Genomic DNA, 12853 nt, shown 5'->3' on the forward strand with positions numbered 1-12853 from the left:
TACTCTTATTACTTCTTTCCAAGAGGATTATAATAACTCTCTAAGTAGTCTGCAAGTTCTCATGTCTTAACTCTTCCCCATAATAATTTATCTTTGGTACTAAATGGTCGAGTCTTTCAGGGTAGGACTCACGTCTCCTTTGCTGTCTTGCTCACCATGTGTTCTCAGACCTCTGCTCCTCAACTGAAACTGTCCTTCTGAAGGTTAGTATCCTGACCATCAAGTCTAAAGTTTTCTCAATTTTCACCAGCCTCTTCATCTAATTAGTTTAATTTAATAAGCATTTTTTTCAATTACAGCAGTTTTAGGTTTACAAAATAATTAATTGCAAAGTCCAGAGAGTTTCCACATGTCCCCTTCCCCCTACACATAGTTTCCTCTATTATTTATATCTTGTATCAATGTGGTACATTTGTTAAAATTGATCAACTAATATTGATATATTATTATTAACCATAGTCCATAGTTTTCATTAGAGTTTACTCTTTGTGTTGTACATCATGTGAATTTTGACAATATACGTATAATGACATGTATCCACCATTACACCATTCTATATGATATAGAATATTTCACTGCCCTGAAAACCCCCTGAATATTATATCCCTTAAAATTTTAATACTGTCTCTGTTCTCTCTTTAGAATGTTCTTCTTCTCTAGCTTCTATAACGCTAAAATTACCTTGTTCAACTCCTAATTCTCTAATTATTCCAAGTTTGTCTTCACTGGTTCATCTGCCTCCTACCCCTCTAACATAGTTATCCATTTCATTGGGATGTCTCTTGTATCTTCTCAACTCTATTCTTTTCTGTCCATATACTCCTATCTCTTAATTCTCACCACTCCTGTCTCTCAGAGTCATGACTTTGTAGCTGCCTGTTACAAATTTTTACCTGCCTCCATACTACCATTTCTAGGTCACCATTTCTTTCCCAATCTGATTCTCCTCCTACTTTTCCCAACTATGTTTAGAAGTACCAGTTCAGAGTTATGCAAACTTGACCGTTTCCTTTCCCTAGCCCTTAGATTTTCATAATCATTATGTCAGTTCTTTCCTGTTATTGTCTCTGACCTCTGTCTCTTCTTTGCTCTTCCTGCTCCCTACCCCTTGGTTCACGTTCTTATTACTTCTTTCTAAGAGAGTTATAACAACTCTCTAAGTACAGACATACTTTGGAGATACTGGAGTTCGGTTCCAGACCACCACAATAAAGTGAATATTGCACTAAATCTAATCACATGAAATTTTTGGTTTCCCAGCACATATAAATGTTTATGCTGTACTATATTCTAAGTGACAATAGCATTATGTTTTTAAAAAACAATGTACATACCTCAATTAAAAAATACTTTGTTGCTAAAAAATGCTAACCATCATCTGAGCCTTCAGTGAGTCGTAATCTGTTTGCTGGTGGAGGGTCTTGCGTCAATATTGGTGGCTGCCGACTGATCAGAGTGGTGGGTGCTGAAGGTTGGAGTGGCTGTGGCACTTTCTTAAGATAAGACAACAATGAATTTTGCCACATCGATTGACTCTTCCTTTCACAAATGATTGATTTTTCTATAGCATGCAATGCTATTTGATAGCATTTTACTCACAGTGGGACTTCTTTCTAAATTGGAGTCAGTCCTCTCAAACCCTGCTGCTGCTTTATCAACTAAGTTTATGCAATATTCTAAATCCTTTATTGTCATTTAAACAGTCTTCGCAGCATCTTCACCAGGAGTAGATACCATCTCAGGAAACCACTTTTTTTGCTCATCCGTAAGAAGAAACTCCTTATCCATTAAAGTTTTATCGTGAGGTTGCAGCAATTAAGCCACATCTTCAGGCTCCACTTCTGATTCTAATTCTCTTGCTCTTTCCACCACATCTGCAGTTACTTCCTCCACTGATGTCTTGAACCCCTCAGAGTCATCTGTGAGGGTTGGAATCAACTTTTTCCAAACTTCTGTTAATGTTGATATTTTGACTTCTTCCCATGAATCACAAATGTTCTTAATGGTATCTAGAATGGTGAATGCTTTCCAGATGTTTTTCAGTTTCTTGGCCCAGCCCATCAGAGGAATCATTCACTATCTATAGCAGCTATAGCCTTATGAAATGTATAAGACTTGAGAGTCTAAATTACTCCTTGATCCATGGGCTGCAGAATGGATATAGTGTTAGCAGGTCTGAAAACAACCTTAATCTTACTGTACATACATCTCCATCAGAGCTCTTGGGTGACCAGGTGCATTGTCAATGAGCAGTATTATTTCGAAAGCAATCTTTTTTTCTGAGTCGTAGGTCTCAACAGTGGGCTTAAAATATTCAGTAAACCATATTGTAAACAGATGTGCTGTTATCCAGGCTTTATTGTTCTGTTTATAGAGCATAGGCAGAGAGCATTTAGCATAATTCCTAAGGGCCCTAGGATTTTCGGAATTTCACATGAGCATTGGTTTCCACTTAAAGTCACCAGCTGCATTAGCCCCTAACAAGAGAAGATTTGAAGCCAGGCATTGACTTCTCTCTAGCTGTTAAAGTCCTAAATGGTATCTTCTTCCAATAGACGGCTGTTTTGTCTACATTGAAAATCTGTTGTTTAGTGTAGCCATCTTTGTTAATTATCTTAGCTAGATCTTCTGGATAACTTGCTGCAACTTTTACATCAGCACTTGCTGTTTCACCTTGCACTTTAATGTTATGGAGATGGCTTCTATCCTTAAACTTCATGAACTAACCTCTGCTAGCTTCTGACTTCTCTTCTACATCTTCCTCAGCTCTCTCAGCCTGCATAGAATTAAAGAGAGTTAGGGCCTTGCTTTACATTGGGCTTTGGCTTAGTGGAATGTTGTGGCTGATTTGATCTTCTATCCAAACCACTAAAACTGTCTCAATGTCAGTAATAAGGGTGTTTCACTTTCTTATCATTCATTTGCTCACTGGAGTAGCACTTTTAATTTCCTTCAAGAACTTTTCCTTTGCATTCACAACTTGGCTAACTCTTTGGCACAAGAGGCCTAGCTTTCGGGCTATCTTTGCTTTCAACAATCCTTCCTCACTGAGCTTGATTATTTCAAGCTTTTGATTTAAAGTGAGAGATGTGCGATTCTTCCTTTCACTTGAACACTTCGAGGCCATTGTAGGGTTATTAGTTGGCCTAATTTCAATATTGTTGTATCTTGGGGAATAGGGAGGCCTGAGGAGAGGGAGAGAGACGAGAATGGCCAGTCGGAGCAGTCGGAACACACACATTCATCAATTAAGTTTGCTGTCTTATAGAGGTGCGGTTTGCAGTACCCCAAAACAATTACAATAGTAACATCAAAGATCACTGATGACAGATCACCATAACAAATATAATAATAATGAATACGTTTGAAATATTGAGAGAATTACCAAAATGTGACACAGAGACACAAAGTGAGCAAATGCTATTGGAAAAATGGCGTGGATAGACTTGCTTGACACAGGGTTGTGACAAACCTTCAATTTGTAAAAAACGCATTATCTGCAAAGTGCAATAAAGCAAAGCACAATAAATCGAGGTATGCCTGTAGTCTGTAGGCTCTCATCTCTTGACACTTCTCCATCTAGACAATCCTTACCACCAGAGTAATCTTTCTGAAGTAAAATTATTATTTTATTCCTTAGTGACTTCCCAATGCCTGATCAGACTCTTTAGTCTAGAACTTAGGCCATGCCTGAGGAACTTAGGTCTTATCTCTGTAGATCATTTATTTTCTTTGACTAGATTAACTAATTCCTATTTCTCCTGCTTGAACCACCAGAGTTTTTAATTTCAAATCTCAGAATGATTGGTATTATTATTTCTATTGGAGTCTATATACAGGGATTCAGAAGTGCTTATATTGTAGCTTATAACTAGTAGTGCTTATAACTTAGATTTCATTTTGAATTTTCCAATAGAAAACTCATAATATTTTGCCAGTACTGCACATATCTTATAGAATATTTGTGGTTGCAAGTTCACTAATTTCATTTTTTTTCCTAATACTTTTGCCTCATTATTCACTATTGAAAGATGAAAATTTGACATAAAAGAGCAGCTGAACTCTGCTTTTACAAAGTCTAGGAAGGGCATAGAAAGTATAAAGGTGATTTATTTTCTACTTTTGCATTTTAAAGATTTATGTTCTGTTTTTTCCTATATGGCACATATATTTCTGTACGCTTTTAGATTTATATAGTATTAGGTGAACATTTCTATCCATTTTCTTCCCAATTTCATAAATTGTGATTCATGAGTTTTAATGATAATCTTTCACCTAGAGAAGTGAGAACACTGACAAGTTCCTTTTCTGCCAGGATCAGAATTTACACATAGTAGATCATGCTTCCAAGTTAAATTCTTAACAGCTTTATTGAGCTGTAATTCATATACTATACAATTCACTCATTTAAAGTATACATGTGTTTACTATATTCACAGGATTGTGCGACTATCACGCCAATCTAATTTTAGAATATTTTAGTCCCTTCAAAAAGTTTCTTCAAAAAGAAACCCCATTAACAGTCACTCTGCATTACCCCTCAACACCACCCGCTACTCCTCAGCTCTAGACAACACTAATCTACAGGCCTACCTTGGAGATACTGCAGGTTTGGTTCCAGACCACTGCAGTAAAGTGAGTATTGCAATAAAGTAAGTCATATAAATTCTTTGGTTTCCCAGTGCATATGAAAGTTATGTTTACATTATACTGTAGTCTGTTAAGTATGCAATAACATGATGTCTAAAAAAAACAATGTACATACCTTAGTTAAAAAATACTTTATTGCTAAAAATTGCTGACTATAATTTGAGCCTTCAACAAGTCGTAATCTTTTTACTAGTGGAGGGTCTTGTAAAAACTGTAATATCTGTGAAATGCAATAATACAAGGTATGCCTGTACTTTCTATATCTATGAATTTGCCTATTCTGGACATTTAATATAAAAGGAGTCAAACAATATGTGGTCTTTGTGGCAGCCTTCTTAGCACAGTGTTTTAAAAATTCATCTGTATTGAGGCATGTATCAGTACTTCATTTCTTTTTATTGCCGAATAATATTCCTTTATGAATATCTTACATTTTTTTTTATTCATCAGTTGATGGACGTTTGGGTTGTTTTCACTATTATGAATAATGCTGCTATGAACATTCATGTACAATTTATTATGTGGACGTTGTATAGTTTTATTAACTTTAATAAGACCTTTCTAGTTTTAGACCTTATATTTAGATCTGTGATCCATTTTGATTTAACTTTTGTATATGGTGTGAGATAAGAACCCAACTGCCTTCTTTTGCATGTAGATATCCAGTTGCTTCAGCACCATTTGTTGAAAAGATTATTCTTTTTGCCATTGAGTTGTCTTGGTACCATTGTCAAAAAGCAATTGATGATAAATATAAGAGTTTATTTCTAGAGCCAAGATTCTGTTCCATATAGATCTATATGTCTATTTTTATGGGAGTACTGCAGTGCATTGATTGCTATAGCTTTGTAACAAGTTTTAAAATTTGGAATTATGAGTCCTCCAACTTTGTTCTTCTTTTTCAAGATTGTTTTGGTTATTCGGGATCTTTTGCATTTTCCTGTAAATTGTAGGATCAGCTTGTCAATTTCTACAAAAAAGGCAGCTGGGATTTTGATAGGGATTGTGTTAAGTTTGTAGATCAATTTGGGGAGTATTATTATCTTAACAATATTAAGTATTTCAGTCCATGAATGTGGGATTTTTTTTTTAAGATCTTTAATTTCTTTTGACCGTGTTTTACAGTTTTCAGAGTATAAGGTTTGTATTTTTGTTATATAGATGTATATATACCTAAGTATTTTATCATTTTTGATGCTCTTATAAAAGGAATTGTTTTCTTAATTATGTCTTCAGATTGTTCATTGCTAGTGTATAGAAATGCAGTTGATTTTTGTATGTTGATGTTGTATCCCGAACCCTTGCTGAAGTCATTTATTAGCTCTAATAGCTTTTTAGTGGATTCCTTAGGATTTTGCATATACAAAATCATCTTATCTACAAGTGAAGGTAGTTTTACTTCTTCCTTTAAAATCAAATTACTGATTCAGTCTCTTGTTATTGATCTATTCAGACATTCTATTTCCTTTTGAATTGGTTTTAGTAATTTGTGTCTTTCTAGGAATTTTTCCATTTAATCTAATTTATCTAATTTGTTGGCATACAATTGTTCGTAGTATTCCCTTATAATCCTTTTTATTTCTATAAGGTATGTAGTGATGCCTCTTTTTTCATTCCCAATTTTAATAATTTGAGTCTTCTTTTTTTTCCTTGCCCAGTCTAGCTATAGGTTGTTAATTTTGTTTATCATCTCAAAGAACCAATTTTAGGTTTCATTGATTTTTCTCTCTTGTTTTTCTATTCTATTTCATTTATTTCCACTCCAGTCTTTATCATTTCCTTCCTTCTGCTTGCTTTGAGGTTAGTTGCTCTTCTTTTTCTAGTTTTTTGAGGTGGAAAGTTTAGTTATTGATGTGAGATCTTTTCCTCTTTTTTAATATAGGCATTTACATCCATAAATTTCCCAATGAGCACTGCTTTACCTTCATGCCATCAGTTTTGGTATGTTATGTTTTTCATTTTCATTCATCTCTTAAGTATTTTCTAATTTCCCTTGAGATTTATTCTTTGACTCATCAGTAATTTAGTAGTACCTTGTTTCAGTTGCGCATATATGTGCATTTCCCAAATTTTCTACTTTGTTTTATTTCTAATTTTATTCCATTGTGGTTAGAAAATATACTTTGCATGATTTCAGTTCTTTCAAATTTATTGAGGCTTGTTTTCTGGCCTACCATATGGTCTCTCCTGAACGATGTTCCATGTATGCTTGAGAAAAATGTGTTTTCTGCTACTGCTGGGTGGAGTGTTCTGTAGATGTCTGTTAGGTCTAGTTAGTTTATACTGTTATTCAAGTTTCTGTTTTCCTTGTTGATAGTCTTTTAGTTCTGTCCATTAGGAAATATCTCTTTAATAACATTTTTTGTTTTAAAGTCTGATATTAGTATAGTCACTCCAGCTCTCTTGCTAACTGTTTGCATGGTAACTTTTTCCATTTCTTTTACTTTCAACTTTATTTTGTGTCTTTGAATCAAAAATGTATTGGTGATTGTTGTTGTTTGCTTGGTCATTTGTTTATTTTCTAGTAACTTAGCTGAATTAATCCTGCAGGGTCTGTTTTCCCACAGTGTGCATCCTCTGGTCTCCCTGCTGAAATTTTTTTTAATGTTTTTTGTCTTTTTGGCCTGGCTACCAAGGGGTCTCCACTGGGTTGACACAATCTATGTACTTATTAATCAAAGTTTGTGCTTTAGCCCACTTAACCAGTTAGATTTTTATTATTTACTGTGGATGTGGATGTGGGTTGGAGGCTGCTGTGACATTCAGAGTGTTGACGTTTTTTTGCCCCATGTTCACCCAGAGACTAGTAGCTTGGAGGTTTACTTTCTCATTGCTCCAAAGAGGGTACAGCCTTGGGCATGCACAGTATTCCAGACTGCCAGGGATGACTGAATATTGTTTTTAAGTCCTGGCTTCCTAAGAGTTGACGCTGAGTTCAAGTAGAGTGTTGTTCAACACCAGTGAGGCTTTACTTTGTGTTGATAGGTCTGGGTGGCTTGGGGAGTGCTTTCATGTCTGTCCTGCATCTTGACTCTGATTCTCCTGTGTGGGTGCAATGTAGTGCATGTGCACAGGCTTCTTGGCCCCTAGAATTCACTGTGATTCCAGAAGGACTCTTCTTGGCTATCTCTTCCTGGTTCTCTCTATTAAAGAGAGAGAGATGTTTTGCTTGTCTTGGAACTGCTAGCTTCTCTTAATTGCTTTCCACCAAGATCTTCTTTGTTTTTGACAACACTGTTAGGCATGGAGTTCTCCAAGCTTTGTTCCAAAATAACATCATTCTCCTCTGGCAGAGCTACTGCTGAGTTCTTCATCCTTATGACTTGCCTTTCACCCTGGGCAGAACCTCTCTGCCATTATACTTGAGCTGCGGTCAGGGACCAACTTCCTGGAGTGACACCCTCACTCTACAATTGGGCACTTGGAGAGGAATTGGCAGTTCCTCATCTTCTTAGCTTGCCCCTCCTGTTGTGAAACCTTCTCCCTACTATTAAGCTAGGTGAGGAAGATTGAGACACACTCAGCCTTTTGCACTGTAAGAGAGGGAGCTGGATGAGGTAAGGGAAACCTGGTTCTCTCAGCCACAGCTGCCTAGAATAGAGCTTCTGCAACATGGGGCTGAGGTGGATGAGATACACAGCCAACAGCCTGTCTCTCCCAGGGTGAAATCATATTCCCAGAGTAGGAACTGGATGGGGAGAGGAAACCCCTATCTTGCCCTGAGTAGAATGCCCAGGGCAAAGCTTCCGTAACATGGAGGTGAAGGGATGGGGTATGGGAGCAAGTCATGGCTCAAATGTCGAAGACTCTGTTCTTACCAGACTCGGTAGCTTTTCTTGAATGAATGTTTGTCCTTTTGCTGTATGCCCTTAGGACAATATCCAGAGACTTTAAATGATTTTTTTTTTTTATCATTTTCACCAGTTAAATTGTTATTTTGCTTGGGAGAGAGTCCACCAAGATATTTATTCTGTAATTCTAGAAGTACCACCCCCCCCAAGTATATTTTGCTGCTTACACTAGATTATCCTAATGACACATCGAATACACCAAAAGTTTGCATGAGCGTTCACCAACTAAGGTGAAATATTGCCATTAGTGAAAGCAGCTAAAACATCTTTGTTCCTGATTTTAAGTTGCTGATATTAAAACCCACAGTCATGACTTAACAACTTTCTCAAGTTGTGTAGGAGAATATGCTTGTCTGACTAATCTTTTAAAATAACTTCGATTCTTATTTACTTGTTATTGTTGTCATTGGATGTGATTTGTTTGTTTGTTTTTTAATTCCTACATAGTATAGTAGGGAAAACATTCCTATATAGTATAGGGTGAAAACATTACTTCATAAAATGTGTTAGCCCATGCTTTGTTAAATCAACCTAGACCAAATGTAGTGTGCCCTAGTTAGCTTGGAAAGCCAGATTTCATACAAGAAATTTGCTTTTATGAACATTTTTAATTTTAGGGAAAACTAAAAATAAAATGTCTAAGAACTTGTCAGTTACTCCATTCAGTTTTATAATTTTGTGTACACATTTCTTATTGAAGAAATGGATAATTTCTCACTCATCTCTTTACTCCTACTTAGTTTTATTTCTAAAACACAATCCCTTTGACTCTGAGATTCAGCCACATTGCGCAACAGGCGGCTCTTCAGATGCTTCATGCATTCGCACCTGTGTCTGTTTCTGATACTCTTTTTCTTCTTCATTGGTCAAATCTTACTTACCTTCACCCGATTCATTACCTTCTCCTTTTAAGTTTCTCTAGGCAGAAATAATCATGCCTTTTTTCTGATCCAATGGAAATTTTGTAACTTTTATAATGTTTTACTTATAATTACTTATTTCCCTCTGTATATTATGAGATTTAATTCATTTTCATCTTTTTATTGCCACATATGTTGTACATAGAACTTATTATTGGATGAATGAATAGGTAAATTAATGACTAAACGGCTGGTGTAATCTTTTGTTTTACAGCCGAGAGACACACAAGATTGCAGTATTTTATGTTGCTGAAGGACAAGAAGACAAACACTCAATTCTCACCAATACAGGAGGAAGTCAAGCATATGAAGATTTTGTAGCTGGTCTTGGTTGGGAGGTATTGTTTTTAAATTATACCAAATATCATTTTATTTCTGTTTGGAAGCAGTGGTGTTCTTTTTTTTTTTTCCTAGCTTATTTTAGAAGCATTATTTTAGGAAACTAAACGGCTTAACAATGGGTTTGTTATTGTTTCTGCCTTACATCTCATCTACAAAGACAGCAGCAGTTGGGACTTTGAAAGGAAAGTTGTTGACTGTTTTCTGAGACAATATGTTGTCAGAGAGTACTAAACTCACAGGTTTAGAAGCTCTGGATTTTCCTCACAGCTGTGATCACTAGACTAGTGATCTTCAAACTAAGACATGAACATTCTTAGGGCTACACCAAGGCTTTCTAGGAGGCACATCAGCATAGTTAGTTTTAAGGAGATTAGTTTCCAGATCCTCACCTTTACTAAAATTAATGCCTGAGAACCCTTCTGCAGTCTCTTGCCTCGCCTTTTCTATTCTTCAGCTTTGTAAAAGAAAGGCGTACCACTCACTCACCCAAGTCCTACAGTGCCCCAGATGGCTTGGCACCAAAAAAAGACAGTTCATTCAAGGGCATGTGTTCCTGAGGGAGAATCTCTGACAGCAAAGCAAGAACTATTGGAAGGTGTTGCACTTTATGTCATCCTGGCAACTAACTCATGTCAAGATTCCTGTACCGAATCTATCTTAGAATTATAACTCAGAAGCGAGATATTTGTCATAGAGATTTGTATTAATATGTTTATTTAAATTGAAAAATGAAGTGTCAGACATGTTCTAACAGAAAGTAAATTTGATGTAGCTGATTGTCATTAAATTAATAGCAGACATTTTATATATGTTGTATCAGCCAAATCTATAGCTCTAAGGTTTTGATGCAAATATATTTAAAGCACTATATATAACATACAGTACACTGGAAATTATATATTTTGCAACAGTTTAAACTTATGATTAAAATTTTCATTGCACTTGTCAATTTAATACATAGTTTCACAAAAGTCTTGCAGAGAGTACATGAGCAAAGTTGTTAAAGACCACTGCACAAGACTGTAAGCTCCTAGAGGGCAGTCACTTTCATCTCATTGATTTTTCTTTTTAAATCTCAATGCCTTGCACAGTGTCAAATACATAAGCCTTTATCGTTCAGTATGTGTTTTGTAGCTGATCTAACCTGTTATCTCACCTTAAGTAAAAGTTACCTGAGCTCTGTGGGGCTGTCTGCATATTTGTGAAACTTAATATACTTTTTTACCCAATAGATATCATGTGAAGTTCAGTTGAGATTATGTATGTGAAAGTGCTTTGGAAAGTATAAAGAAACATTATAAATAGATTTTCTGTTAAAAAACAAACCAACCAGAAGTATTGGTAAAAGCCAAGGACATTTTGAAATGAACAAATTAGGAGCACTCCCACTTCCTCATTTCATAGTACATAGTACATAGTACAAGGCGATGTTAATCAAACAGTGTGGTACTTGCACCAAGGATAGACATATTGATCAATGGCATAGAATTGAGATCCCGGAAATAAACACACACATCTAAGGTCAACTGATTCAACAAGGGTGCCAAGACCATGCAGTGGAGAAAGAATAGTCTTTTCAACAGATGGTACTAGGACTCACCCAAGTCCTACAGTGCCCCAGATGGCTTGGCACCAAAAAAAGACAGTTCATTCAAGGGCATGTGTTCCTGAGGGAGAATCTCTGACAGCAAAGCAAGAACTATTGGAAGGTGTTGCACTTTATGTCATCCTGGCAACTAACTCATGTCAAGATTCCTGTACCAAATCTATCTTAGAATTATAAGAATTATATTATACCATCTTTTGCATGGTAATCACATGCAAAAGAATGAGGTTGGACTCTTACCTTGCACTGTATACAAAAATTAACTCAAAATGGGTCAAACAACTAAATGTAAGAACTAAAACTATAAACCTCTTAGAAGACAATATAGAGGTAAATCTTCATGACCTTGGATTTGGCAAAAGATTCTTTTTTTCCCCCCAGCTTTATTGAGGTATAATTGGCAGATAAAAGGGATTCTTATATATGACACTAAAAACATGAGCAACAAATGAAAAAGTAAATAAATTGACCTTCATCAAAATTTCAACTTTTGTGCTTCAAAGGACGTCAACAAAATAAAAAGACAACCCACAGAATTGGAGAAAATTATTGCAAATCATATGTATGATAAGGGACTTGATCTAAAATATACAAAGAACTCATACAAATCAGTAATTAGAAAACAACCCAATTAAAAAATGGCCAAAGGACTTGAGTAAACATTCCTCCAAAGAAGATATACAGTGACCAATAAGCACATGAAAAGATACTCAACATCATTATCTATCAGAGAAATGCAGATCAAAACCACAGTGAGATTCTGTATAGAAAACCCTAAAGAATCCACCAAAAAACTGTTAGAAATGATTAACGAATATAGTAAAGTTGCAGGTACAAAATCAACTTATAAAAATCACTCCCATTTCTATGAACTAACAATGAACTAGCAAAAAGAGAAATCAAAAATATAAACCCATTTACAGTCACGACAAAAAGAATAAAATACCCAGGAATAAACTTAACCAAGGAGTTGAATGACGTGTACACTGAAAACTATAAGACATTATTGAAAGAAATCAGAGAAGACATAAACAAATGGGAAAATATTCTGTGCTTATGAATTAGAAGAATTAACAGTTAAAATGTCCATATTACCTAAAGCAATCTACAGATTCAATGCAATCCCAATCAGAATCCCAATGGCATTTTTCACAGAAATAGAACAACGAATACTGAATTTTGTATGGAACAACAAAAGACCCTGAATGGCCAAAGGAATCCTAAGGAAAAAGAATGAAGCTGGAGATACCACACTCCCTGATTTCCAAATATACTACAAAGCTATAGTAATCAAAACAGCATGGTACTGGCAGAAAAACAGACAACACAGATCAATGGAACAGAATTAAGAGCCCAGAGATAAACCCACACATCTGTGGACAGCTAATTTTCAACAGAGGAGCCAAGAACATACAATGGAGAAAGGAAAGTCTCTTGAACAAATGGTTTTGGGAAAACTGGATGGCCACATGCAAAAGAATGAA

General features: G+C 35.7%; 1 protein-coding gene across 8 annotated transcripts in view; it reads left to right on the plus strand.

Annotated features, from left to right (window-relative positions):
- Positions 1–12853, plus strand: part of RALGAPA1 (Ral GTPase activating protein catalytic subunit alpha 1) — a 241377-nt gene that overhangs the window by 170453 nt on the left and 58071 nt on the right. For all 8 annotated transcript variants that reach the window (XM_087422563.1, XM_087422573.1, XM_014792116.2 and 5 more), the window contains one exon: positions 9636–9759. In XM_087422563.1, the coding sequence (XP_087278689.1) occupies positions 9636–9759 (124 nt within the window). The remainder of the gene's footprint in view (positions 1–9635; positions 9760–12853) is intronic.

This window comes from Ceratotherium simum, chromosome 3 (assembly GCF_057802395.1).
Source record: "Ceratotherium simum simum isolate JZ-2026a chromosome 3, ASM5780239v1, whole genome shotgun sequence".
Taxonomy (NCBI): domain Eukaryota; kingdom Metazoa; phylum Chordata; class Mammalia; order Perissodactyla; family Rhinocerotidae; genus Ceratotherium; species Ceratotherium simum.